This window comes from Marmota flaviventris, chromosome 13, assembly GCF_047511675.1.
Source record: "Marmota flaviventris isolate mMarFla1 chromosome 13, mMarFla1.hap1, whole genome shotgun sequence".
Lineage (NCBI taxonomy): Eukaryota > Metazoa > Chordata > Mammalia > Rodentia > Sciuridae > Marmota > Marmota flaviventris.
In genome coordinates this window covers 27,414,961-27,439,838 of record NC_092510.1, presented here as the reverse complement: position 1 = coordinate 27,439,838, position 24,878 = coordinate 27,414,961, and the positions used below count along the sequence as shown (strand labels likewise).

At 42.5% G+C, this 24,878-nt stretch overlaps 1 protein-coding gene across 1 annotated transcript in view; it reads right to left on the bottom strand.

Annotated features, from left to right (window-relative positions):
- Gna14 (G protein subunit alpha 14) overlaps positions 1-24,878 on the bottom strand; it is a 210,728-nt gene that overhangs the window by 4,013 nt on the left and 181,837 nt on the right. Inside the window, exons 3-6 of the mRNA XM_071600553.1 lie at positions 9,507-9,661; positions 5,908-6,036; positions 3,696-3,825; positions 543-696 (exon numbers count right to left, since the gene is read on the bottom strand). Of these exons, the coding sequence (XP_071456654.1) occupies positions 543-696; positions 3,696-3,825; positions 5,908-6,036; positions 9,507-9,661 (568 nt within the window). The remainder of the gene's footprint in view (positions 1-542; positions 697-3,695; positions 3,826-5,907; positions 6,037-9,506; positions 9,662-24,878) is intronic.

The window sequence follows — 24,878 nt, the reverse complement described above, 5'->3', positions numbered from 1 at the left end:
TACGTGTATACATAAAGGGCTGATCGCCTGTGTCTGGGAAAGGGGATGCCACCCCCTAACCTATGAAGCACCAGCTGCTCTGACTGGTTCTGACTGGGCAAAGATAAATTAAGTAGCTGAGTAGGGAGAGAGCTGAGCAAGTGAGGGGACAATGCTACACAACCAGATGACAGCCAAAGGAGCAAGAGGAGCCAGTGTAACACCAAGGAGGTGGCACACTTATGCAAGCCCTTGCTTGTTCAAGGAAAGGTCAGAAAGGCTTCCCAGTAGAGAAGCATGAACTGGGTCCTGGAGAGCCAAGAGGAGCCAGCAAAAGGAGTTGTTAAAAGTGTATTCCAGGCACTGGGAGTGGCCTGTGTGGAGGTGCTAAGGGGGAGACACACAAGAGTCCAATGAGAGCTTCCTTTCAAAGGTGAGGAGGCCAGAGAGGCTGTTTTGGGCAGATTCAGGATAACCCCTGTAAGCTATGCTGAGAATTCAGAATTGATGCCTGGGAGGATGACGATCAACACAGAAGCATCATCCCCAAGATGAACACTTACCTGTGTATTCTGGGAAATAGCTAATTAGATGAGAGTACATGATTTTCTCTTCCAAAAGATCCTTCTTGTTTAAAAACAAAATCACAGATGAATTCAAAAACCAGGGGTAGGTGATGATGGTTTTAAACAAGGCTTTGCTCTCTTCCATGCGATTCTAAGTGAGAAAGAAGTGACTTAGGATAAACTGGGAAAAAAAAAAAAAGCAATATTTTGGAAACAACATGCCAAGTGGCTAAGGCACCCTGCTGCAGGCTCTGGGTTCCTGCTCTTATTGAAGTTGGTGAGCACACGGGCCCACAGGGTACTATATCCTGTGCTTCTATTTAACCCTTCTCTCTGGAGCACCCCAGATCTTCTCTAGACCAAAACTAACATGTAAGGAAATAAAAACTTTTGTGCAACTTAGAACAGGAAGGTTTATGTCTATATTTGGCAAAAATTTTCCATGTTGTATAATTGTTGGGATTAACAAGTGGAGAAGTACCAGCTTTTATACCTGAGACAGCCACTTAGCTGGATATGGGCTTCCAGATTGTTCCTCGAGAGTCACGTGACATAGGAGGAAGGAAGGTTTTTCCAGCAACATCATGCCCCTAGGAATGCTAGATGCTGGCCAAGAAGGGAACCAGTGCAGCTTAGCACCTGTCCTCTGCCATGCTCTACAAGCAGAACAGTGCCCCCATTTAAAAGATGAGGGGCTGGGGATGTGGCTCAAGCGGCAGCATGCTTGCCTGGCATGCGTGGGGCGCTGGGTTCGATCCTCAGTACCACATAAAAATAAAATAAAGATGTTGTGTCCACTGAAAACTAAAAAATAAATATTAAAAAAAGTCTCTCTCCCTCCCTCCCTCCCTCCCTCTCTCTAAAATAATAATAATAATAATAATAATGAGAATATTGTTCAGAAAATTTAAGTCCCTTTACCAAGCCCATGTAATATAGGAATCTGGTGAAGACTATATACAAAAAAACAGTAATAATTTCTACACATTAGTCATTAGCAAGAATATGTTAAATGCTCTAAATTTGTGGAGAGCACACAGTGCACATACAAATATATCTGATGACAATAATTTTTTAGATAGCATTCTTAGAAGTATTTCTAAGATGAAAGAAACAAGAACCTCTGTTTAGAGAGAGAGGTGGCCCGAAGGAAAAACATCCAAGCTCCACGCATGACCTCCAGAGGGACATGCTTTAACTCTTACTTCCCTACAACTCCCAGACACCAGGGCTCATTCTCCCATTCAGTGCATTTGGAGGCATTAAGATCTGGAACATATTAATAGACAGGTAACCCCTCACCTGTTTCTAAAGCTTCTTTAAAATTTCTTATGATTTTATTAATAATAACATCCAAGGAAATAAAAAAAAAAATTCTTTCAACATAGTAAGTGGATATCTACAACCAGACAGGAAAGGTCTGGCATGGCAACCACTTAAATTTTTTCTCCAAATACCTTGTGATTCTTAGGGGAAAATGTTTAGTTTCTAAGCACATCAGGCTGAGTTACTAGCCCCTTGTGCCCCTGTCTAATCTTTGTTTTACTGGGAAACATCACAAATTATTCCCAAGACAAATATGGAGATAATTTTTTTATATATTGCTAAGTGGATGCCTGCTTTAAAAAGGAAAAAAAAAAAAAGTGGAGCTGGGCTGCAGCCAGTATTTCTATTTGCACAATGACACAAGTAAATGGGTTAAGCCCTCCACTAATTAGCTAATGTAGTAGTGCTCCTCAGAGAGAGTCTGCTCTCAAGAAATACAAGATATGATTTGTTCATAGTTATTACCTAATCCTGGACACAGTTCTTTATTGATTTACTTTCATGTCCTGGAAACAGAGACATTTTTTTCTAAGAGGTTAAGAAGGCTTGCACAAGTTCAGGAGAAAAGAAAATGAGGAGGACATTAGCATCCCACAGAAAATGCCCCCTCACCTCACAAAGAAATGGCTGGAAATGTTATCACTTGGGCAGATCTAGCTAATGGAACTGGAACCAACCAGCAGGGGACAGAGTGCCTGACTTGGCTGAGTCGGCTATAGCTGCCTTGAACAAGTGCCTCCTGGGGGAAGTGAAGGGCAGACATAATCCCAGGCAACCCCAGAACAACTCCAAGCATCTGGTACTGCTGTCCATGCCAGTTAAGATAGGGACCTAACTTGGGAGTGCCATGGCCTGTGGAGGTTGGGAATTTTGTGCTCAGATAAATTTTATTACAAAGAGTATTGCTCAAATTTGGCTGTGCTTTAGGATCCCTGGGGAACTTGAAAAAGAAAGCCCCACCTGAACCCAGTAAAGCAACTCTCTAGTGTGGGGCCCAAGACCATGGTTTTAAAAGCTCCCCCGGGGATTCCAATATGTTGTCAAAGATGCTAACCTCTGATTCTGAGTGACTTCCACCCTTCACAGCACATTAGATTCACCTAGGGAACTTGGGGGAAAAAAAAAATCCCATGCTCAAGCCACATTTAGCACCCATTAAGTTAGACCCAGGCACCAAATTTTTCTTTGAAGTTCCTCAGGAAACTCTATATTGTGCCGGCAAATTTGAGAACCAGGTCATGGCCAGTGATTCTCAACCTTTCATATGTACAGTCTTGTGTTGCAAAATAACCACTTGGCGAACAACCACCATAAATGATGATGGTCCCCAGTGCCTGGTATTTTTACTGTTACTTTTATGTATTTAATATGTTTAGATACATAAGTAATTGATATTGTATTGCAGCTGCCTTTAGTATTAAATATAGCAACATGCTGTACAGGTGTGTAGCCTAGGAGCAGGTGTATAACCTGGGTATGTCACAAGCTGCATACAGTCTAGGTTTATGTACATACATTCTCTGATGTTCACATGAGGATGAAACTACATAACAACTGATTTCTCAGAATTCATCCTTGTTATTGACACATGACTGTTAAAATAACCTAGGACCTTGTTTAAAAAAATGCAGACTCTGACTTAGTCATCCTGGAATAATTTAATAGTTTGCATTTCTAACAAGCATCTCAGTATTGCCTGAGCTGTTAGTGCATCGATTGTACTTTGAGTGGCAAGACTGTGTAGCACAAGGAAGAATCTATTACTTGACCTACTTGGAAAAAACAGAAAAGTTCTCTGCTACCTAACCTCCCCTTGCAAAATACCTCATTGTCACACTCAGCCAGGACCTGGTCATATTCACTCAGAGCAACCAAGAAAATGATGGAGGTGACACTCTCGAAGCAATGAATCCATTTCCGTCGTTCAGATCGCTGGCCACCAACATCCACCATCCTGCTCAATACAGACAGAAGACACAAAGGTTGGAATACATCACTTTGGAGGAAAGGATACAAGTCGCTATACCATGGAATCAGTGATCTCTAGAGTCCTCAATTTTTCAGAGTGCAAAGGAATCCTAAGTTTAACACGTTTGAGCACCACTGTTTTAGGCAATGAGGGACCACTGAATGTTTCCAAGAGCAGGAGGCCAAAAATGTAAATGAAGTTTCTGAAGACAGAGGTGACTCAGATGGCATACAGAGGAACCTTCGTGAGGACACTGGTTAGGATCCTGCTGCAATAGTTCAGGAAGAAAACACAAATTTCACTTGGGTTTGAATCCAACCACCCACTGTAGGGTCAAAGGATAGCAGACACAAAAGGAACAGAGTCAATCTTCCAGGTCTCTTCAGCCTTCTTTGGGCCCAATCTTGATTTCAGAGTTTCTCTAATTTATCCACAAATCCTTGCATTAACTCAATGCCACCCCTTCTTCCCTACAAATACCTGCAAGTGCTTTCTGCCTGGTATGGAAATCCAAAGCCTTTACCTGTGTCTTTGGGTGAGATTTCAGGGACTAATAGCCCAAAGATCACCGACTTGAAAGGCCCAGGGGTCAGGCAGTTCATGAGTCAAATGGAAAAGCTGCAGAGTGGAAAAGCTTATATGCTTGAGAGGTAGGGGCTCTGTCTGAAGGGATGGTTGCTATATCAGCAGTTAAGCGCTGCTGGACAGAGCGCAAGCTCACCATTACCAGGTCCTTGGATGTTTAAAAAGAACTTCGACATCAACTGTTTTAGGTGAAACATCCCAATTTTTAAATGTTAGCTCAGATTTTTTTTTATACTACTGAACAGCAAAGAGAATACATCTGTGGGTCAGATACAGCCCACATATTCTGTTCCTTAACTATTGTCTAGAAAGGTGCTTGAGAAGGCCAGAAATCTAACCCTGCAGGTGCAAACACTTTACAATGCTGTGCTCACGACTGGCTGTCCCACCTCGTCCCACCACACAGCAAGGAATGGAGCTGGGAAGGAACACTGACTGCAATTGTCAAAAGCTTGGGTTCCATAAGGTCATTCTCTAAAGACTTTAATCTCAATGATCAGAATTCTTCAGCCAGAGAGTGAGCAGGGGGAGGTGTAGAGCTATAAAATAATAGATGTCACTGGTGGATGATGTTAAACCTACTTACCAGTCTCTAGGAAACAAGGCAAACCCATTTATCAAAGCATGAGGCAGATACTTAGAATAAATTTCTTTTTAAAAAAACAAAACAAATGCAAGCTTTGGGAGGCCCTCACTCTGAGAAGGTTTGGGAGTTGCAAGCAACCCTTGGTTCTCAAAAGGTTTAAATATGGACACACAAGGGGCGGCCATTAAAATCAGGGATCTGCTAACAAATACACAGGATCTCTTCTGAGTGCCTCCCCAGCACTACGGTTCAGAAGAAACACTGATATATAACTGTAGATAATATAGGACCTGGATATGGGAGAACTGGGCCTGTGTAATAATAATTTTTGGGAGGAACAAGGGAAATAAATGCAAAAGTGCTTTGAAATTTGCAGTGCTGTGTATATGCCCCCACATTATTATTCATTTTCCCATAATTAAATGCAGTGAAGACCTACCCAATTTGTCATAAAAATACATCCTACATTTGTAGTGGAAATTCATACATTTACACAGCTGTAAGCAGTTTATCCATATCTGAGGTAATTTTACTATAAATTTTTGTATTCTTATTTTTCTCTTTTTTTAAGGATAAATCTTAAAGAAAAAGAGAAATATTATTCAACATTAGGGAAAGTTAGTATATTCAGTTAGTATATTCAGTATGTAGGTGACATATATATATCTGTATGCATGTTACACATAAGATGATTCCAGTTCCCAGAAAGAAATTTCTTTCCTAAGGGCAAAATGGAGTCCCTCTCAATTCTAGAACTTGAAACCTACTACAGTCGTACATGCCTTGGGACCAAGAGGGTCATTCTGCCTATCACATGTAACCCCTACTTAGGGATAACACATTTAGGCCTTGGGCAGACAGATTCTTAAATGAGCACTCCCAGAAGACAAACTTACCGAAAAATGATGTTTTCCAAGTCGAATGGATACTCAATGATGCCTGTGGTGGGCACTCGGACACGAAGCACATCTTGCTGTGTTGGCACAAACGATGGCATGGCGATTCGGTCAATGTCAGTCAGGTAACTGTGATGTGAACAAATGAGAAGCCAAGACTCCTTTTAGAGAAGGGAGAAAAATGCCCATCCTACCCAAGGGAAGTCACCCCCAGCTCACAGTGCTACCTACTAAATTCTATCGCTGACTTTCTTGACAGTCAACTGAGGGTCAGGCCGCAAGCTCTATCACAGAGCTGCCGCAGTCTGGCTGGGCACAATTCAGGAGCCACTTGTCAAAAGACGCGAACTTTATTTTTAGAACCACACTCGCCAAACAAAACAGCTCCTCAGGAAAAACCCTCAGAGCCCAACTGCCACCACCGGCTTCCCACAAGCCTCTCAACCTCCCTCACTCCTCCTACTCTTGAGGCCGATTGGCTGGGTCGTGTGGGCGGAGCCAAAAAAGTCCCCCAATGAGCAGCTCTGTAGTCTGAAAGGGCGGGGAAACAGTCCAATGAGCATCACCGCAGAGGAGCCAATCAGCTAGATGTTGCTGGGGCCGCTGTGAGCCAATCATCAGCTGGCAGTCTGAAAGTTTGCTAGGGCCCCTTTGGCTGTGGCTCTCAACACACAGCTGTGGCTGTGAGGGAGACAGCAGGTCTGGAGGACTAGGATGTGGGAAACAGCTCCACCTAGGGACTCTGACCTGCCACCCAAAGGGCCCTCCCACCTGCCCTCAAGGAAGAGCATTAGGTAATGTAGATGCTGCTCTTCAAAGCTTCTGCTCAACAAATTAGATGGAATTTATAAAAAAAAAAAAAACACGGATGTAAAGCAGGCCAACAGGAAATTCTTTCAAAGAAACAAGAAGAAAAAGTTTTCCTGTTAAAAACAGGAAATGAAACATCTCAAAATAATCCAAAATTTGTCTTAGATTATTGTGGACATATATTAAAGACTTGAACTTAAAATAGATCATTTTTTCTAAGGTGAAATTAGAGGAAACTCTTCAAAAAATGATAAGGCTCTTATAAAAGTCATTTTTAGAAAAATGACTAAATTTTTTAAGGCCCTGGCCAATAATGGAGTTGGTGATTCTGAGCTCCTTCCAAGCCAAGGGCAGCCCTGCCTTCTCCCAGCACAGCATGGATGCCAGAGACTGAGCAGGTCAGCATGAAAGTAAACCAACAGGAACAAGGCCAGCCTGGCTCACTGGACAGCCTGAAATTCAGTTTAAGAAGCCAGGCAGTAGGCAGTCTTCTGTGGCCCACCCCATGCCCAGATACAAGCCCAGGGTTTATTACTGTCTTTGCTGAGCAGTACAGTGGTCTCCCCTTACTGAAGGTTTCACTGTCCACAGTTTCAGTTATCCAAGGTCATTCGTGATCCAAATGGGAAATTCCAGAAATAAACACCTCATGAGGATCTTTTGGTTTGTTTGGGATAAGGTCTCACTATGTGGCCCAATCTGGCGTCAAGTGATCCTCCTGCCTCAGCTTCCTGAGTAGCTGTGACTGCAGGTGCCACCATACCCAGCAACAATTCATAAACTAAGTCATAATCTGTTCTGAGCAGCATAAGATCTGGTGTCATTCTACTCTATCCTGCTGTGGACATGAATCATTCATCCCCTTTTCTGGTTTGGGGCATAGTACATACCTGTTAGACGCTCAGTAGCTGTCTATTACTAGATCAACTGTCACAGTATCACTGCTATGTCCAGGTAACTAATTTAACTAAATAATGTTCCCAATAATTGTTCTATTTTATTGTTGTTAATTTCTCACCTGCCTAGTTTATAAATGAAACTTTATCATAGTTAGGTACATATAGGAAAAAATAGCGTATACATAGGGTTCAATATAATCTGCAATTTCAGGCATCCACAGGGGGGTTCTTAGAATGTACTCCCCATGATAAGGGGGAATCCTGTACGTTGCTGTGTGATTATTTTATTTATATCTCATTCCACCAGGCAGTACCTTTCCTGAGAGTAGAAGGCATTGATTGCCCTATAACCCTTACCACTGTGCCAGGCACATTACAAGCATTCATCAAATTTTGGTGAAGTAAACACATGTCCATTTGAGTAGACAAAACTAGCAGATGGTTGTGAGATGCTGATGTAGACCAAAGAAGTGCACAGGTGCCTGCATCCTGAGATTCTCAAGATCAGACAACCATCACGTTTATGAGTACCATTTTTATCTATGGCAACTCTGTCCATCCCTCTCTCAATGAACTTGCCTCGGTTTTCTGGGTTACACTGAATTCTCCAGCAGTTCTATTGGGTCCTCTCCAAATGGATCAAGAGCCATGGCCAATTCCCAGGTCCTTCACAGAGTAAATAACACCAGGCAGTCTCAGGTAGGATCAGGAAGGCCATGGCTACCTGGCCTTGAGCTGTCCCTGGCTCATCAGGTTGTCCAGGGCAGCCCAGGGCAACCCATACCTCCTTCTTGAACAATTTCTTCCTCCATCTCTTTTCTTTGCTGATCTGACACCTATTGGAGTTCCTTTTATTTTCCTTCCTTGATGGTATTTTGGGCCCATCTGGATTAAGGACATTGAACACTCAGCCTAGGACAGACTCCAAAGGGAAGCTGTTGACCACAGAGATAACATTTCCTTTCCTGTACACTGCTTCGTTCAGCCCATTGGGCAAACTCCCACCTAAACCAGCTCAGAGGGCAATGGCACCTGAAGGGAAAGGGATGGGAAGAGGAAAGAAAAGGGATGGATCTTGGGAAAGTATCTCAAGGCCACCATGATGATGATGTGGGACAAGGCAGAAAGCTGAGCTGTAAAAGCAAGGATCACCACCTGTTCAAGTAAGACCAAAGCATTTAGCCCAGTGACCTGGCTGAAGGATGCATTTCCTTGGGAAATTGTTAGATTCTGCGATCTCTATGAGATGGTTTGCATGAAGGACTGTCTAAACAGAAATTTTTCCACCTTTGGGAGTTAGTTATTTAAAACTACAGCTTTATCTATCCAAAATGTGGTATGTAGGTCATGGAGTCAGCTGAGATTTCTGGATGCCGGGCCCAGCAGTACTTGGCTCTGCCACGAGAGGGCAGCACCAGATCAGCAGCTGACTACCACCGGTGGACCCTGATTTTAGGTTTTAATGCAGTTGGACCTGCTGTCTTCTGATCAGGCAACCAGAAAGACAGAGATATGGAAAGGAAGAAAGTGAAAAACCAGAAACAAGTGTATTCCTTGCTTAAATCATTTCAACACCCCAAATCATATCCACCCACTAACAGAACCTCAAATTTGAGCATTTTATTGAAAATTAAACACATAACAGTGAGGAAAAATTGGGTCTCTGCCAAGAAGGAAATTTGGGGATCCTCAAAGATGGAAGGTTTTCAGGGGATGGTAAGAACACCAAAAAGTAAGGGAGTGATACAAAAAAACAGAGGGAGGTGGTGTTGCCACTGAGCCCTTCCACTTAAGCAAGCAGCAAGAAGCTCCCCTGAAGCATGACTGTGTTTGCCGAACCCCCCCCCCCCCTCGCCGCTAAGGCAGCTGTGGCCGGAGCTCTGTACTCACTATTTGGCAGAGTCTGACAGCTGGTACTCCCGCCTCCTGTCATAACACTCCTGGATTCCTGGATCCTGCCAGAGCTGCTTGATGGCTTCCACCTGGTCCCTGCAGAGCACTGAGACCTTGTCAACTTCCACTTCTTTGATTATCTGGGCATTTTCCTACTCAAAGAAAAGAATTTTTCATTAGACAAAAAAGTCAGCTGCTAGGTGATTTGAGGATAAAGACTTGCCCTGGCCCATAGATCTCACTAGGTGTGGAGATGGAGAGGCTCATGGCTGGGGCCATTGACAGCCTTGCCACTCAGCTGCAGCCACAGTAAATGGAGGTGATGCAGCTGTTCAATTCAGCAGAAAGCAACAGAGTCCACGACCTTCAGGTCTAGCAGTGCTTGGGGATGGTTCCACCCGCATGCAACTCCACGTGGTGAACAGACACACAGAACTATCATCCAACTAGCAAACATGCTGCTCATTTGAGTATCTACAAAACCAGCAATTTAAAAATAACATCATAACAAGGGTTGGTTAGTGGAAGCGGGTCCTTGCTGGGTGCAAGTAATAAGGGAGTGCACTGTCTTGGAGAATCAAAAACAATACCATCATTTGCTTTTTCTTCTCTGTCCTTTATTTAAAAAAAAAATTATAATAGATGACTTTCTAGAGTAGTTTAAAGGTCATAGCAAAAATGAGGGGAAAGTACAGAAAGTTCCCACACAGGCTGCTTTTTTATTATCATGAGTCAGTGATTAAATTCTTTCCCACTGTGTGAACCACCCCTATTGTACCCCCTCGGCACACCACTGAATTAGCTATATTTATTATTGTCATGATTATTAAATAATAATTGCTCTAATACTGTTGTTTGATTATTGCAGTAATTGTTATGGTCATTATTCCTAGAATTATTACTACTAGAACAGTTACCATTTATTATCTACTTACCGTGTGCCAAAGACACTATATAACATCATCTCACTTAATCAGTGGAAGGTCCACACAAGGCCAGAGATCCTTCCAAACCTTAGAAAATGAAAATGATCCCATTGGCCTGCATCCACAACATTTCCTAGAGACTCAACATCCCTTCCTTGGCTGTAAGTTGCAGCAGACAAGCAAAGCCTGCTGAGGGAGACAAGACCCTGGTCCCTTCTTCCCCCACCCCCATCTTCCTGCATCTCACACCAATTACGTCATGGAGATCTGGCCATTCAACGGCAGATGTGGGTTGGCAAAGTGATCATTTGGGGCTGTGAGCTCAAATACATATGGCACCCTGTGAACGTTGCTTTCAGCTTGCATTGTTCATCCAACAGGAAGCTGGAGCAGGAAGTCTCATAGACTCACTTGGCTCAGAGTGAACCTCTGAGGGCTGTATTTATAGAAACGTGCCTTTGCCCCACATCCATTGTAAAACTGAATAAACTCTCCTCCCAGGCTGTGGGATCCTCAGCCAGGTAGGATCTCAAGCTAGAAAGAGGCAGGGTGGATTGGCAGAAAGTGCCCTGGACCAGGAGTCAGGACCATCAGTTCCAAGCCATGCAGTTGGGAGTTAAAAAATTCCCTGTCTTGGTGTCCTCATTTGTTTAAAAAGAAATACTTAGTGATTTTCAGGGGAACCTGAATTATAAAGTACTAAATCTTACATTTTTTTTAGCATTAGCCTTAGTACTGTAGCAGTTGTCTTGTAAACAATATATATATATATATATATATATATATATATATATATATATATATATAATGTATTGATAGTCCTTAAACCTCAACATCTCACGCCTCCTGCTGGCACACTGTGTCATCTGCACATTCCTGGTTAGAGAGATGAGGAAGACATGTCCCTGACAGAGGAAGCCACAAGCAGAAGCCTCCTACTTCTTCCCTTTCTCTAGCTACCCACTCTCCCCACGAACAGGATCAAGTTCTACTCTCTAAATTTAAAATCTGTTTTCTTCTTGGTCTTCAAGACAACTCAGGAAGTGCCCCAAGAACAGAGCCAATGTCTTGCTTGTTCTTATAGCCCAGAGCCTAGTGCAGTGCCTGGCAAATAATAGGTGTCTCTGCTGATGTGCGCATTCAATATACATTTGTGATACATATAAAATTTGCCTAACAGAAAAATCCTAAGTAACCAACAGCCAAAGAATGCAAGGGCAGGGTGCCAGGAGCCTGTGCAGGTGGCCATGGGAGCACAAAGGAGTTTGGGGATGTCTTCGAGGGGGACATGCCCTGATGGGTCTTGGCTATTTGTCTTCCCGATTCTGCCCCTGGTTGAAGGTGGCATTCTGGTGGCAGTTGGCATCCTTGTTTCTTGTGCCCTATGTCTCTTAGGCTGCACTCTTAAATTTACCTGTTAAATGCAACTTAGCCGCCACCAAGAATCAGTGCTGTGACAGGGATGTTACAAATATATTTCTCTCTTCCTTATGACCCAAGGATTGTACCTTCTGGTATATGAAATGAGGGAAAATAACTTTTATTTTTTTGGAGAAGAAATTTTTAAAATCCTGTAATTCACCACCTTCCCTTTTACCCTCCTATGGTGATTATAGAAGAGTCCAGATGGACCCTCTATCAACCAAGGTTCCCAAGAGATTTCAATGAGCAGAGATACCCTAACACACCACAGCAGACATGTTGCATGAGTGAGAACTCGACTTTTAAGTTGTAATCAACAAGGAGTTGAGTCAGCTGAACTTTAGGGACAGTTTTCTACTACAGAATAACCTGCTGTGTGTATCCTAACACATGCTGCAGTGGAGAAGCCCAGCCCTGGGCTCTCCCAATGGAGAGAGAGCAGATGTTAGGGAGGTGCCAGAGAGGAATGAGGGTTTCCACAGAGGCTACCCGGGGAAGGAGTGGATCTGAGCTCTCTTTGTAGGCCCAGCCAGAAGAGAGATTGTTCAGCTAAGTGAGGGGATTTGGGGAGACTCTGGTTTGAAAGAGGAGGAGAGCTCGGGCTCTTGAGAAGCTCAGTAGGAGAGGGGTTTGGAATAGACTGCACTTACAAGGCCCCGAAGCAATTCAAGTTCAGAAAACTCTTTTCTGTCATCAGCTCCTTCTGGTTGGTTTTCCTACCGCCTACCAATGAAAATCCTTTTCTCTTTTTATCTTTTCTTTTTTTTTTTTTAATTTCTCATTTTGAAATAATTGAAGACTTAACAAAATGTGGAGCAAATGGTATAAAGACTTCCTCTATGCCTTTCTTTCAGGAGTGGTCTAATGTTAATAGCGTGCTACCTTCCTTATCATTCAATTCCCCCTCCAACATGCCCGTGCACCTAGACACACATTCGCCCACGCCCGCCTAACACACACGAATATCTAGCATAAGTTGCAGACACCTTACCTCTATTTGTAAACACTTTAGTATGGTTTTCTCCTGCGTAATTACAGTACAATAATCAAAATCATGATATCAGCTTTGACACAACATTATTATCTAACTTTCAGACCTTGCTCAAAGTTTGCCATTTATTCCATTAACATCCTTTATCTTGTCTGGAACCCAATCTAGGGTCACATGTGTCACATCTCTTTAGTTTCCATCTGGAAATTGTTTTTCCAGATGAAAAATTGTTTTTGTCACTCTGGGCAAGAAGAGCCAAACAAGTGTCTATTTTTTAAATTGCAAGTCATTATGAGGATGGCTGGTAGAGACAGTTGAGGCCCCAGAGAATGTTCCAGCAGCAAGTATTAGGGAGGCTGGCAGAAGGAAAGTGATCTGCTGTGGAGCACACCTGTGATTCCAGCTACTCAGGAGGCTGAGGGAGGAGTATCACAAGTTCTCTAAGTTACCTTAGCAACTTACACACCATCTCAAAATAAAATTTAGAAAGAAAAAAGGCCTGGGGTGTAACTCGGTGGTAGACTGCTTGCCTAGCATGCACAAGATCTTGGGTTCAATTCCCAGCACTACAAAAAAAAAAAATTCCTTTTTTAAAACAAAAATGTTTATTGAAATATGAGATAAATGACTTTTGTACATGATCAGCAATGACTGAACATTATAAGAGTGTGGTATTGTGCACATTTCCCTCTGATGTGTCTCAAATGCAGGAGCTTGGGCATTTCCAAGGGTATCTTCAAACTGTCTCGACAACGCACAGACAGAGCAAGGGGCCCCCATGCAATAGGAGAAAGCTTTATGACATTTTAAGTCTGGCTTCTTCATCTCATAGAAAGAGGGGGCAAATGTGAGAAGACGATCAAGGTTGGGAGAATGTCACCAGGCAGGTAGGGGATGTGCTGAGATAGAGGTGACCAGCATCTATAAGTGATGTTCAGGAAGCAGATGAGTTAAGTGTCTGCAGCTTATGGTAAGTAGAGCCCCAAGCCAAAGTAGCACACTGAGCTGAAATTGCCTGGAACACTTTTTTAACCAAAAAGGAAAAAAAAAATCAACCTCGAAGAGTATTACAGGAGCAAACCCAGGGTGTTCAGAAATGTAACCAGGCTCTTGAAGCACAGAGCTCAATGCTGACTTTTCCTCTTTTTTTTTTTTTTCTTCACTCTCAGATCATTAGTTTCACTGCTTTGAAGGGGGAACACAAAAACAGATGTCCTCCATGTGTGTTCTGCTCAGAAATTCCCAGGCCTGTAGTAAAAGGAGATGCTGATGGAGTAGCGCCTTGCTGGCTTCATGCAGGGACCCACGGCTGCTGGTGACAGTCCCTGTCAGGCACAGTGAACCCTTCTGGCTGGGACCCAGAGCCCAGCAGGCTGCCTAACCTCCACCAGGCCCTCTCTATGCAGTTCCCACATCATTAACATGCCCAGACAGTGGGGCCTGTGCCTTCCCTGCAGGGCTGACTTTCTCACTCACTAGAGGCAATGTCACCTCCCCAAATCAGAGGGCTAGAGCTCTTGGTTCTTTGGAGAGATAATTATACATTTTCATAATTTTTGTTGATGTATTTTAACTGACATATCAAAATTGCATTTATGGCTTATAGCATAATTTTTTAATATGTCTGTACATTGTAGAATGACTAAATCAAGTTATTTAACATAATATTACCTCACACACTTTTTTGTGGTGAAAACCCTTAAAATATATTCTAGCATTGTTCAAGTACATAATACACTGTTATTCACTTAGCACCAGGAGGTACAGTAGATCTTGAACACCTTCCTTTTGTCTAGCTGACATTTTCATTGAAATTAATACATTAATATATTATAGATGATGAAAATCTAACAGTATTTTGATTTACCCATAAACTTAAAATGCTTTGTAAAAACAAGTGAGATTAAAGCATGATTAAGAATGAAAGTTCACTGCAGCATCATACTTCCAATTTTTATGCAATCACCCCTACTCCTTTCAATAATGACATCAAGGTTCAGAATGACACTACATATTCTATTAAACAAAAGTTATGAAGTAAAATTTCAGTACTTATAACCAACAGCTATTAAGGCCTCTCCAGCTGGGCATGGTGGCATATGCCTGTAATCCTAGCACTTTGGGAGGCTGAGGCAAGAGGCTGTGAGTTCAAAGCCACCCTCGGCAATGTAGAATGGCCCTAAGCAACTCAGCCCTAAGTTGACCCTGTCTCCAAATAATATTTATTTATATATTTTTAAAAGGTGCTGGGGATGTGGCGTGATAGTTGAGTGCCCCTGAGTTCAATCCCCAGTACCAACAACAACAACAAAAACAAAAAGCCTCTTGACCATTGTATTATAAAGAAAATGTAAGCTGGGTGTGATGGTACCTGCCTGTAGTTCAATCTACTCAGGAGGCGAATGTAGGAGGATCACTTGAGCCCAGGAGTTTGGGGCCAGCCTGAGTAACACTGTGAGACCCTGACTCTTCAGAAAATGCCAGTTAATGATGCCTCCAAACGTTTTCCCCACAGAAAATAACAAAGGATGACTTTTGCCAGTAAATGGATGGATCTAAAGATTATCATGTTAAGTGAAATAAGCCAAAAAAAAAAAAAAACCCCAAAGGCCTAATGTTCTCTTGGATATGTGGATGCTAACACACAATAAGGGGGGTGAAGTTAGGGAAGAATGAAAGGGAAGAATGGAAGTACTTTGGATAAGACAAAGGAGAATGAAAGGAAGGGAGGGGGTTTGGGAACAAGAAAAACAATACAATAAATCAGACATCACTTTCCTATGTTCACATATGAACACACAGCCAGTGTAATTCTACATCATGTACAACCACAAGAATGGGAATTTCTACTCCATGTATGTGTAATATATTAAAATACTTTCTACTGTCATGTATAACTAAAAAGAGCAAATAAAAAAAATTTAAAAATCAAAAAAGAAAGAAAAAGAAAATAACAGAGGAACTCTGCTTCTGATAAAGGACAACTAGAGAATTTGGATTGATTATCCTACCAAGAGCAGCTACAAGTGGTCCACGTAATATTTCTTTAAATATGCTCAAATGTATTAGATAGCTAAGAAATAGTAAATAATTGCTGATCCAGAACTCAGGGGTGGATGAGAGGCTGAGCCCAGAAAGTGGGATGCCTTTCCTGGGGCTTCTGCTCATTCTGGAAGGGCAGGGACAGGTCAGCAGCTCCTGTTTCAGTATCACAGGGCTAGCACAACAGGGGCTGAAGGTGAAGGGCTAGCAGAGCACAAGGCCCTCACAAGTCCTCTGGCCCTGGGTCAAGGCTACAGGGCAGCCCTCAGGAGGCTGCTGCTCAGCCTGGAATCGTCAGTCTCAGAAATCAACCATCCCCAGACACCTGGCAGAAGAAAAGGAAGCACCCTTTTAGAGTTTGGAAGATAACATTTCCACACCGTCTAATTATTTCTTCAAATAAGTGTTCAGAACACACCAAAAATAATGAAGCCTAAGATAACTCCAGAGAAAGAGCTAGTGAAAGATGGCAAAGGGTGTGCCTGCCAACACTACCATTCACCTAGTCAGGAGGCACCTGGCTGCAGCCACCATCCATCCTCACGGAGATGTTCTTGCATTAACTCTCACTTGAGCTTTTGGAGGATGCCACTAATCTAAACCATAAGAGATGGGTTAACATTGCCCTGGTGAGAGGAGAAGAGAGCTGTCTCCCCTTTTTGCTAGTATAGGTATGGATCCCTGACTGCGCTGGCCACTCCTGATAGCACTTCCTAAGGGTGGGAACTAGGTCCGCTCTCGGCAACATCACATTCACATAACGCTCCTTCTCCTAAGATGTGTTGGAAAGAACCTGAATCCCTCAACCTCCAAGGGAGCAGAACATATTTGAAGTATAATTTATCAAAAAGCATCTGGTAGCCCCTGCCCCTATCCTCAAAAAGGCAACATCCTTATATAATAGTCCCTTGGTATCTCAGGGGATTGTTTCCAGGACCCCTTGTGGGTAACCAAATCCAAGTCCCTTATATAAAATGGCACAGCATTAGCATCGAATCTATGTACATCCTGCTACATAGTTTAAATCATCTCTAAATTGCTTGTAATACCCAATTCAATGTAAGTGCTACATGAATAGTTGTCACTATTCCCTAAACAATACAAGAAAAATAAAAGCTTGTGCATGTTAGTCTCAATATAGGTAAGATTTTTTCGTGTTTCTGTTTTCCCCAAATATTTTTGATCTGCAATTGGTTGAATCTGTGAATGGAACCCACAGATGTGGGGCGGGGGGGGGGGGAACTCTGTTTGACCAATGGAAGCCATCTCTTAGAAAACCATTTGTTTGGGCCAGTAAAATTGCATGTACACAGAGACGATATGATACGTTTCTATTATATACCAAGACAGGGTTTTCTGTCCCTGTCACCATCTTGGTCCTCCTCCCTTAGCTTTTGAAGAGTTTTTAGTTTTTCAGCACATGAAATTTGTGTTATAAGTTTGATTTTTGTTAAAGTTTGATTTTTCCAGAGAAGGTCTGTCCTTCTTACTTCTCTATTTCTTTTCTTTATCCTGACTGAATCCAAACATGTCATCATTAGTGAGAAATGACCAAAGACCCTCTAAGTCAGTGTCTTAGAAAAACAGGTTTATTTTGTACTCCTTCACAGTCCATCCTGAGTCCAGGGTGGGTGTGGAGAGGACTCTGTTCCACACAGTGACCCAGGAACCCAGGTTCACTACAGCAAGTGGCTCACCAACTCCCAGGGCCCTAGGGTCTTTCACTAGATATTTGCACCTGGTCTTCAAGGGAGAAGAAATAGTGTAGAGCAGTAAGTTCTATGGGCGGGTGCTGGGCATGGTGGATTTCACTTCTGAATACAGTTCATTGGCCGGAACTAATTGAAAGCTTCCACCTGAGTGCAAGGGAAGCTGGGAAATGTCTTCCTGTGTGCTCAGGTGAAGCGTAAGACAGAATCTGATGAATGGAGAGCATTGTCTCTGACACAGATTCTTGAAATTTCTCTCTTACCACAGTGACTTCTGACATTTGGAAAGATGCCGGCAGGTGCTTTTGTATAGATTGGTTAATTTGCAGCCAGTGGGCCAAATCCAGCTCACTGCCCATTTTTGTAAATAAAGTTCTCTTGGAGTGCAGCCATGCCCTGTCATCCTCTGCCTGCTTTCCCATCTGAAATAGCAGCATCAGGCGGTTGTGATGGAGCCTATATGTTCTACAAGGGCTCACAGGCTATCTGGCCCTGTAGGGAAATTGTTCACCAACCCCTAGGAAGAGACGGGTAATATATGATTAAGTGTGTTCAAGTAGTACACTACTATAACCTTAATTCTCTCATTTCATTCAACAAGCATGTATTTATGAAGCACCAACTCTCCTAGGAATTACACAGGTACAAGTATGTGACTATGGTAAAATATTGCCCAACATGTTTACGCTGGAGCTTATGGTCTTGCTAGAGATGATGGTAACCTGTGCAGGGTGTGAGAAAGGAGCCATTTAAAATTAGCCATTATTTATATATATATATAAAATAGAACTTGAAATCCAAGACAACAGGCTGGTCTCACAGAGGTGGATGGCACCATAATTCTCCCTGGGTCACTGCTGATTCTCAGGAGAAGCTAGTGGTTTCTTCCCTGCAACCCCCCAGACTGCTTTAAAACAGCTCCAAAATCTTCTCCCAACTCCCTATTAACAAACTTCACACTCAAATGAAAAGGGAAAGAAATGTCATTCAGTCACCAGCTAGACAGTTACGCCCAAGGCTGAGCAGAACAAACAGTAAGAAATGAAGTTCTTTGATTTCACTAAACTGGAGTCCTAACTGGACATCTTTCTCCCATAAGCTCATCTTAGGCCCAGATATACTTCTAGAAATTTCCCTGTGTGTGCCTCATAGTGATTTAGAACCTTCCCTCCTCCCTGCCTAGACATGAACATTAGCAACCACAAGAGCACACAGAGTGGTCACAGGCAGACTGGATGGAAGGACATTTGCAGAAAGTATGAAATTTGGAGAAAATGTTTGTAGAACTTTAAGATGCTCGAGGAGAGAAATATTCAGCACTAAGGCCAGTAGGTTTCCTCAGTTACCTGATGACAGGGCTGAAGGACATTTGGTACAAGGGCAAATGTCCTCACGTCCTCAGGACTTTGTCCCAGAGACTGCAGGATTCTGGGGCTTTAGAATTCTGGTTTCAGCTGTTCAGAACTACCCTTTTCTGTCTTCATCCTGGGTTATTTATCCCACTGGTCTTGAGTCTTAATTTACAAAATGGGATACAGGAAGGCAAGATGAGGAGGCTCTTCTATGTCTAAACATTTCTTCTTCCTGGGATGCATGTTCAGTCCCAGCAAAATACAGAGTGCTCAGCTCTTTATAGGCTTTTAGTAGAGGACAATGATTATAATCCCATCTCCACCCTTTTCCCTCCTACCTTCCCAAACACGCTCCTCATGTGCTGCCTGGAAGTAACTAAGAAGTCCATGCAATCTTCATTATTCACAGATTCCGTATTTGTGAACTCATCTATTCACTAAAATGTATTCGTAACCCCCAAATCAAACAGATGGCACTTCCACAGTCATTCTCTGAGTATAGAATAGCAAAATATCCTAGTTGCCTGATAAGTATGTTCTCAACAAAGGTGGAACGTGGCCAGCCTCTGCCTCCTTATCTTGGCTCTTGAACTGTTAACTAGCATTCTTTGCATGGTCCACCCAGCCTCATGTTTTTCGTACTTTCATAGTAATTTTGCTGACTAAAATGATCCCTGAGGAGAGTGCTGAAGAGGTGTCTGGTATTCCTAAGCACAAGAAGGCTGAGATGTGTCCTTAGAGAAAAAGTAAATGTGTCACATTAGCTTCCTTCAGGCCTGGAGGCACTCAGGATGTAAGCTCAGTAAGGGGTAAAATTCATCCAGGTTCTAAGACCTCATTGGTAAAGTAAGATGGGAAGGTGGAGGGAAGTGATCATTTCAATACTAACATTCTATAACCCAGGAATGAACCCTTTAGTTATAAAGCTTCATAAACATTTAGTGTTATAGACACCCTTTCTTTCAAATTATAGGGGAAAACACACCCTCTCCCAAAAGTCCACTCTGTATAGAAAGCCCAAAACCAATCATCACAGTTCAGGGAAGGATGAGTGAACCAGACCTCATTGAGGATGCAAGGAATTACCACCTAGAGCAAGGACCAGCCACAGCCCACAGCCACCAAGGATGAGATGCAGGGTGAAGGCTGCTCTGGGTTGGCCCTTGAAATCATCAAACTGACCAATATTTTGGCTCTTCTCTCAATTCTGTTTCACATGTCTTCAAAACAACCAGGGAGACAGCCATAGTTACACCCAAAAGATAAGATCAGTCCAACTGTTTTCTCTTTTATCTCACACAAACTTTCATCAGTGACCCCGAGGGCTCTGGACCAAGACTGTTCCAGATGGAATGCCAACGTGCCATAAAGCTACTCAGCCACTCTTCCCTATGGGAATGGAGATCTCTGCTGTCATCAGGTAACCGAGGAAACCTACTGGCCTTAGTGCTGAGTATTTCTCTCTTTGAGCATCTTAAAGATCTACAAACATTTTCTCCAAATTTCATACTTTCTGCAAAAATAAAATCCCTACCAAGCAACCAGCCCAGCACATCTAGGTGGGTAGCAGATTATTCGTGTAAAAACATAGACACAGGCAGTCTCTTAAAATCCCCCAGTCCAACAGCATTCCACTCAATAGAGTGGACAGCATGCTTACTACGAGCTAGGTTTCTCGTTGGGCTCCAGGGGAAACAGACATTAATTTACAGAGCTGACTAAACAGGGACACCATCCAGCAGGAGACTGGACTGTTGGATCCAGATTCTCTTAGAAATGTCCTTGTCCTGCCATGGGTATGGGATAGGCATCTACTAAAACCACAGTCCCAGAGGGACATCAAGATTCACCGAAGTCACCCACTCATGTGATACATGAAGCATGTAGATTTGCCGCTAAGTAGAAGCAAAGAATATCTGCACTCGAGACACGGTAGAGAGTTTAGTCTCTGCTGTCTAACTCTTATCAGTGTTGAAACTAATGGTATTTATGAATGGCTTTTCTAAAGCACACACAGTCCAGCTCGGCCTTTATTAGCAATTCCCAGAGTGGCATATTATTGTGTAAAACACTATAAAATGTTGCAAGCATCCTTAAAAAAAATTCTATGTCCAAATAAGTTTAGGACAAGGCCTGAAACAACATTACCCACTGCCTTTTTTTTTTTTTTTTTAACTGTGGAGCTTCTCAAGAGTGTGTGCAAGTTCACGTACTCTTCAGGGTCAGGGATCTGCTGTGGTCTCAATGTTTGTGTCCCTCCAAAATTCCTCTCCTTAAATCTAACCCCTAACATGTTGGTATTGAAAGATAAGGTCTCTGGGAGATGGCAAGTCCATGAGAACAGAGCCCTCATGAGAGGATGAGTGTCCTTATAAAAGAGGGTCTAGGGGAGGTTGTTACTCTGTCCACCAAGTGAGGACACAGTAGTAAGGTGCCATCTGGGAGAAGTGGCCCTCACCAGCCACCAAACCTTCTGGCTCCTTCATCTTGGACTCCCCAGCCTCCAGAACCGTAAGCAATAAATTCTGTTATTTATAAATTTCCCAGTTCAAGGTATTTTGTTATAAAAGCCTAAACCAAGTTAAGAGCTTAATTTCATTTCTTCACTGCTGTACCCTAAAGTGCCTAGATTCATGGCGGGCATATCAGTATTCTTTGAAAAGAGAAAGTGATATAAAAGATCTTTACATTGAGTCAATAGTGATAAAATATATTAAAGTCAAGGAGAAATGTGCACTAACAGTATATAATAGTTCATGAAAATATGTGACTATGCATGCCAAGTTCTAAAACTTCAAGTTTTATTTCCACACATTTTATGGCACATATTTATAAAAGAAAAAACACCACCATGAAACTACAATAGGATGCCATTAACAAATGGACTGAACTGAGAGAACATGAGCTGTCATGAGCCTGTGCATCCGCGACAAACAGAAGGTTGCTGAGCAGGGAGGACCAAATACCGCATAGAACTTTAATATAGAGCACTTCTGGGATATGCTACTTGCTGAACCAATGCATCAGTGAGCATCTGAAGCCCCATTTTGTCATGGGGTACAACTGGCCCAGACCTAAGAAAAATTCCATGGTTTGGAAAGTTGGCCCCCTACAATTTTTGTTAATTTCGGGGGCGGGGGTGTTAAATCTTCACATAGTTCAGTGTCTATTGTCAATTACCCAGGCACAAAGCTCAGCCCCTTTATACAGAGCAACCAGTCTGCTCAGTCTTGAGTTTCACAAAAGAAGGTCGCATTGCACAGCCCCCTACTATCTCAGGTTAGTTCTAATCTCCCACCTTCTACTCCACTCCCCACTGCAGCTTGGGATTCAGAGGTTCCAAATTCTTTACCTTTTCTTATAAGAGTGACTGGAAAGCAGTATGGAGATTCCTGGGAAAGCTGGGAATGGAACCACCATTTGACCCAGCTATTGCCCTTCTTGGACTATTCCCTGAAGACCTTAAAAGAGCATACTACAGGGATACTGCTACATCGATGTTCATAGCAGCACAATTCACAATTGCTAGACTGTGGAACCAACCCAGATACCCTTCAATAGATGAATGGATAAAAAAAAATGTGGCATTTATACACCATGGAGTATTACGCAGCACTAAAAAATGACAAAATCATAGAATTTGCAGGGAAATGGATGGCACTAGAGCAGATTATGCTTAGTGAAGCTAGCCAATCCCTACAAAACAAATACCAAATGTCTTCTTTGATATAATGAGAGCAACTAAGAACAGAGCAGGGAGGAAGAGCAGGAAGAAAAGATTAACATTAAACAGATACATGAGGTGGGATGGAAAGGGAGAGAAAAGGGAAATTGCATGGTAATGGAGGGAGACCCTCATTGTTACAAAATTACATATAAGAGGTTGTGAGGGGAATGGGAAAATAAACAAGGAGAGAAATGAATTACAGTGGATGGGGTAGAGAGAGAAGATGGGAGGGGAGGGAGGGGGGATAGTAGAGGATAGGAAAGGTAGCAGAATACAACAGTTACTAATAGGGCATTATGTAAAAATGTGGATGTGTAATCGATGTGATTCTGCAATCTGTATTTGGGGTAAAATTGGGAGTTCATAACCAACTTGAATCTAATGTATGAAATATGATATGTCAATAGCTTTATAATGTTTTGAACAACCAATAAAATAAATAAATTAAAAAAATAAAAAATAAAAGGTAAAAAAAAAAAAGAGTGACTTCCCCTTTCCTCTGCCGTTCAGATACAAGGGAGAAGGGCTCAGATCATAACCTCCATCCCTTCAAGCCCAGATCTATTTTTTGAAACTCCTTTCCTTTTGGGTGGTCCACAGTCCATTCTCCCAACTTCTGTTTACAGCTGCCCCTGGGGGAAGGACCTTTCTCTCAAGGTGTGCATCTTGGCAGGTCTGTTTATTCAGGTGTCCTGCTCTCCCATGGCTAAGACCATACTTCAAGCAGAGTTATGTGATAATCTTGAGAGAAGGAGTAGATTGAATTCTTTAGTTTGGGTGGCATCAAGATTTTTCTAGTAGTGAGACCTGAGGAATTTCCAGGTTCCTCCCCACCTGGAGGCTGTATTTCAGCCTGCTTCTTGCTACAGCAAGAAGACCCATAAACTGTCTTCTGCATGTAATTGCCAGTTCATTTCTGTTACCTACAACCAAAAAACTGGCTCTTGGCTCTGCCAGTGGAATAAAGGCTTCTCTAACGTGAACAGACAGGGTTTGAGAAAAAGAAAATTTTCCTTTTTTTCATTAACATCTCCCTTTATTAATGTTATATTAACTCTAGTTTGGGAAATGCCCTAGATAATTGGGTTTTATTTCCACATCAATCCAGCAACCATTGACTTTAGAATTATGGTCTGTATTGGCTTTCTATATGTAAAAAATGTCACACATTTATGATCCTGTTTCCTGCAGGTCAGAAATCCAGGCATAGCATGAGTGGATTAGGCTCAGGGTCTCCCAAAACTGAAATCAGGATGTTTGCTGGGCTGTTCTGTCTCTGGAGCTCAGGATCCTCTCTTTAGAGCTCATTTGGCTTATTGGTAGAATTCAATTCCTCGTCAATACAGGACTGAGATTTCTATTTTCTGGCTGTCACCCAAAGGTCTGGTTCAACTCCTAGAGGCCACTCTCAGTTCCAAGCCAAGAAGCCCTCTCACAGCATCCCAGCTCCCTTCTTCAAGGTTGGCAAGAGATTCTCTTCAAACTCTAGATCTTCTTCCATGGAAAATTAGGTCAGCCACCCAGGGTAATTTCCGTTTTCATTAACTTGAAGTCAGCTGATTAGGAATTAACACCTCGAAAGCCCTTTCACCTTGGTTCCATCATATAATCCAGTCATGGGAGACACAGCCATCATAGCCCTGCACACACTCACAGGATGTATCATGAATGACCTGTCTGCCAGGGGTTGTGAGTCTTGGGGGCTATCTCAGAATTCTGCCCAGCACATGTTCTCAGTCGCAGTTCTGGGAACATAACTGCATTTTACTTTTCCCTTGGCTTATCTTAGAGGAGTGCCCACATGATCCACATGTGGCTGTTGGGGTTACAGTTTCCTACAGCAGTTCACATTTGCTGGATGATGCCCTCCCATAAAAAGATACGTTTTTGGAATTAAAACTCAAGAACATTATGCCTTGCTGAGGGAGTAGTAGGTTTTACTTTGTTGTACAGCGGAATCAGCGGCTACGGATGTTAGCATTATGGTCTATATTATGGACTTAGTCATGGCTCTCTTTTCCCGTTAACTACGGGGAAGCTTGGAAATGAATATGTGTTAAGTCTAAGTAACTCATTAGAAGTTTAGGGGTTCTCGTGTCCTATACTGCCTGTGTTTTTATTTCACCCAGCCTCACCTTTAAACTTAATTCAAACATTAATTTTGTCAATGGGTGTTTTTGTTCAGTAGATATTCTTGTAA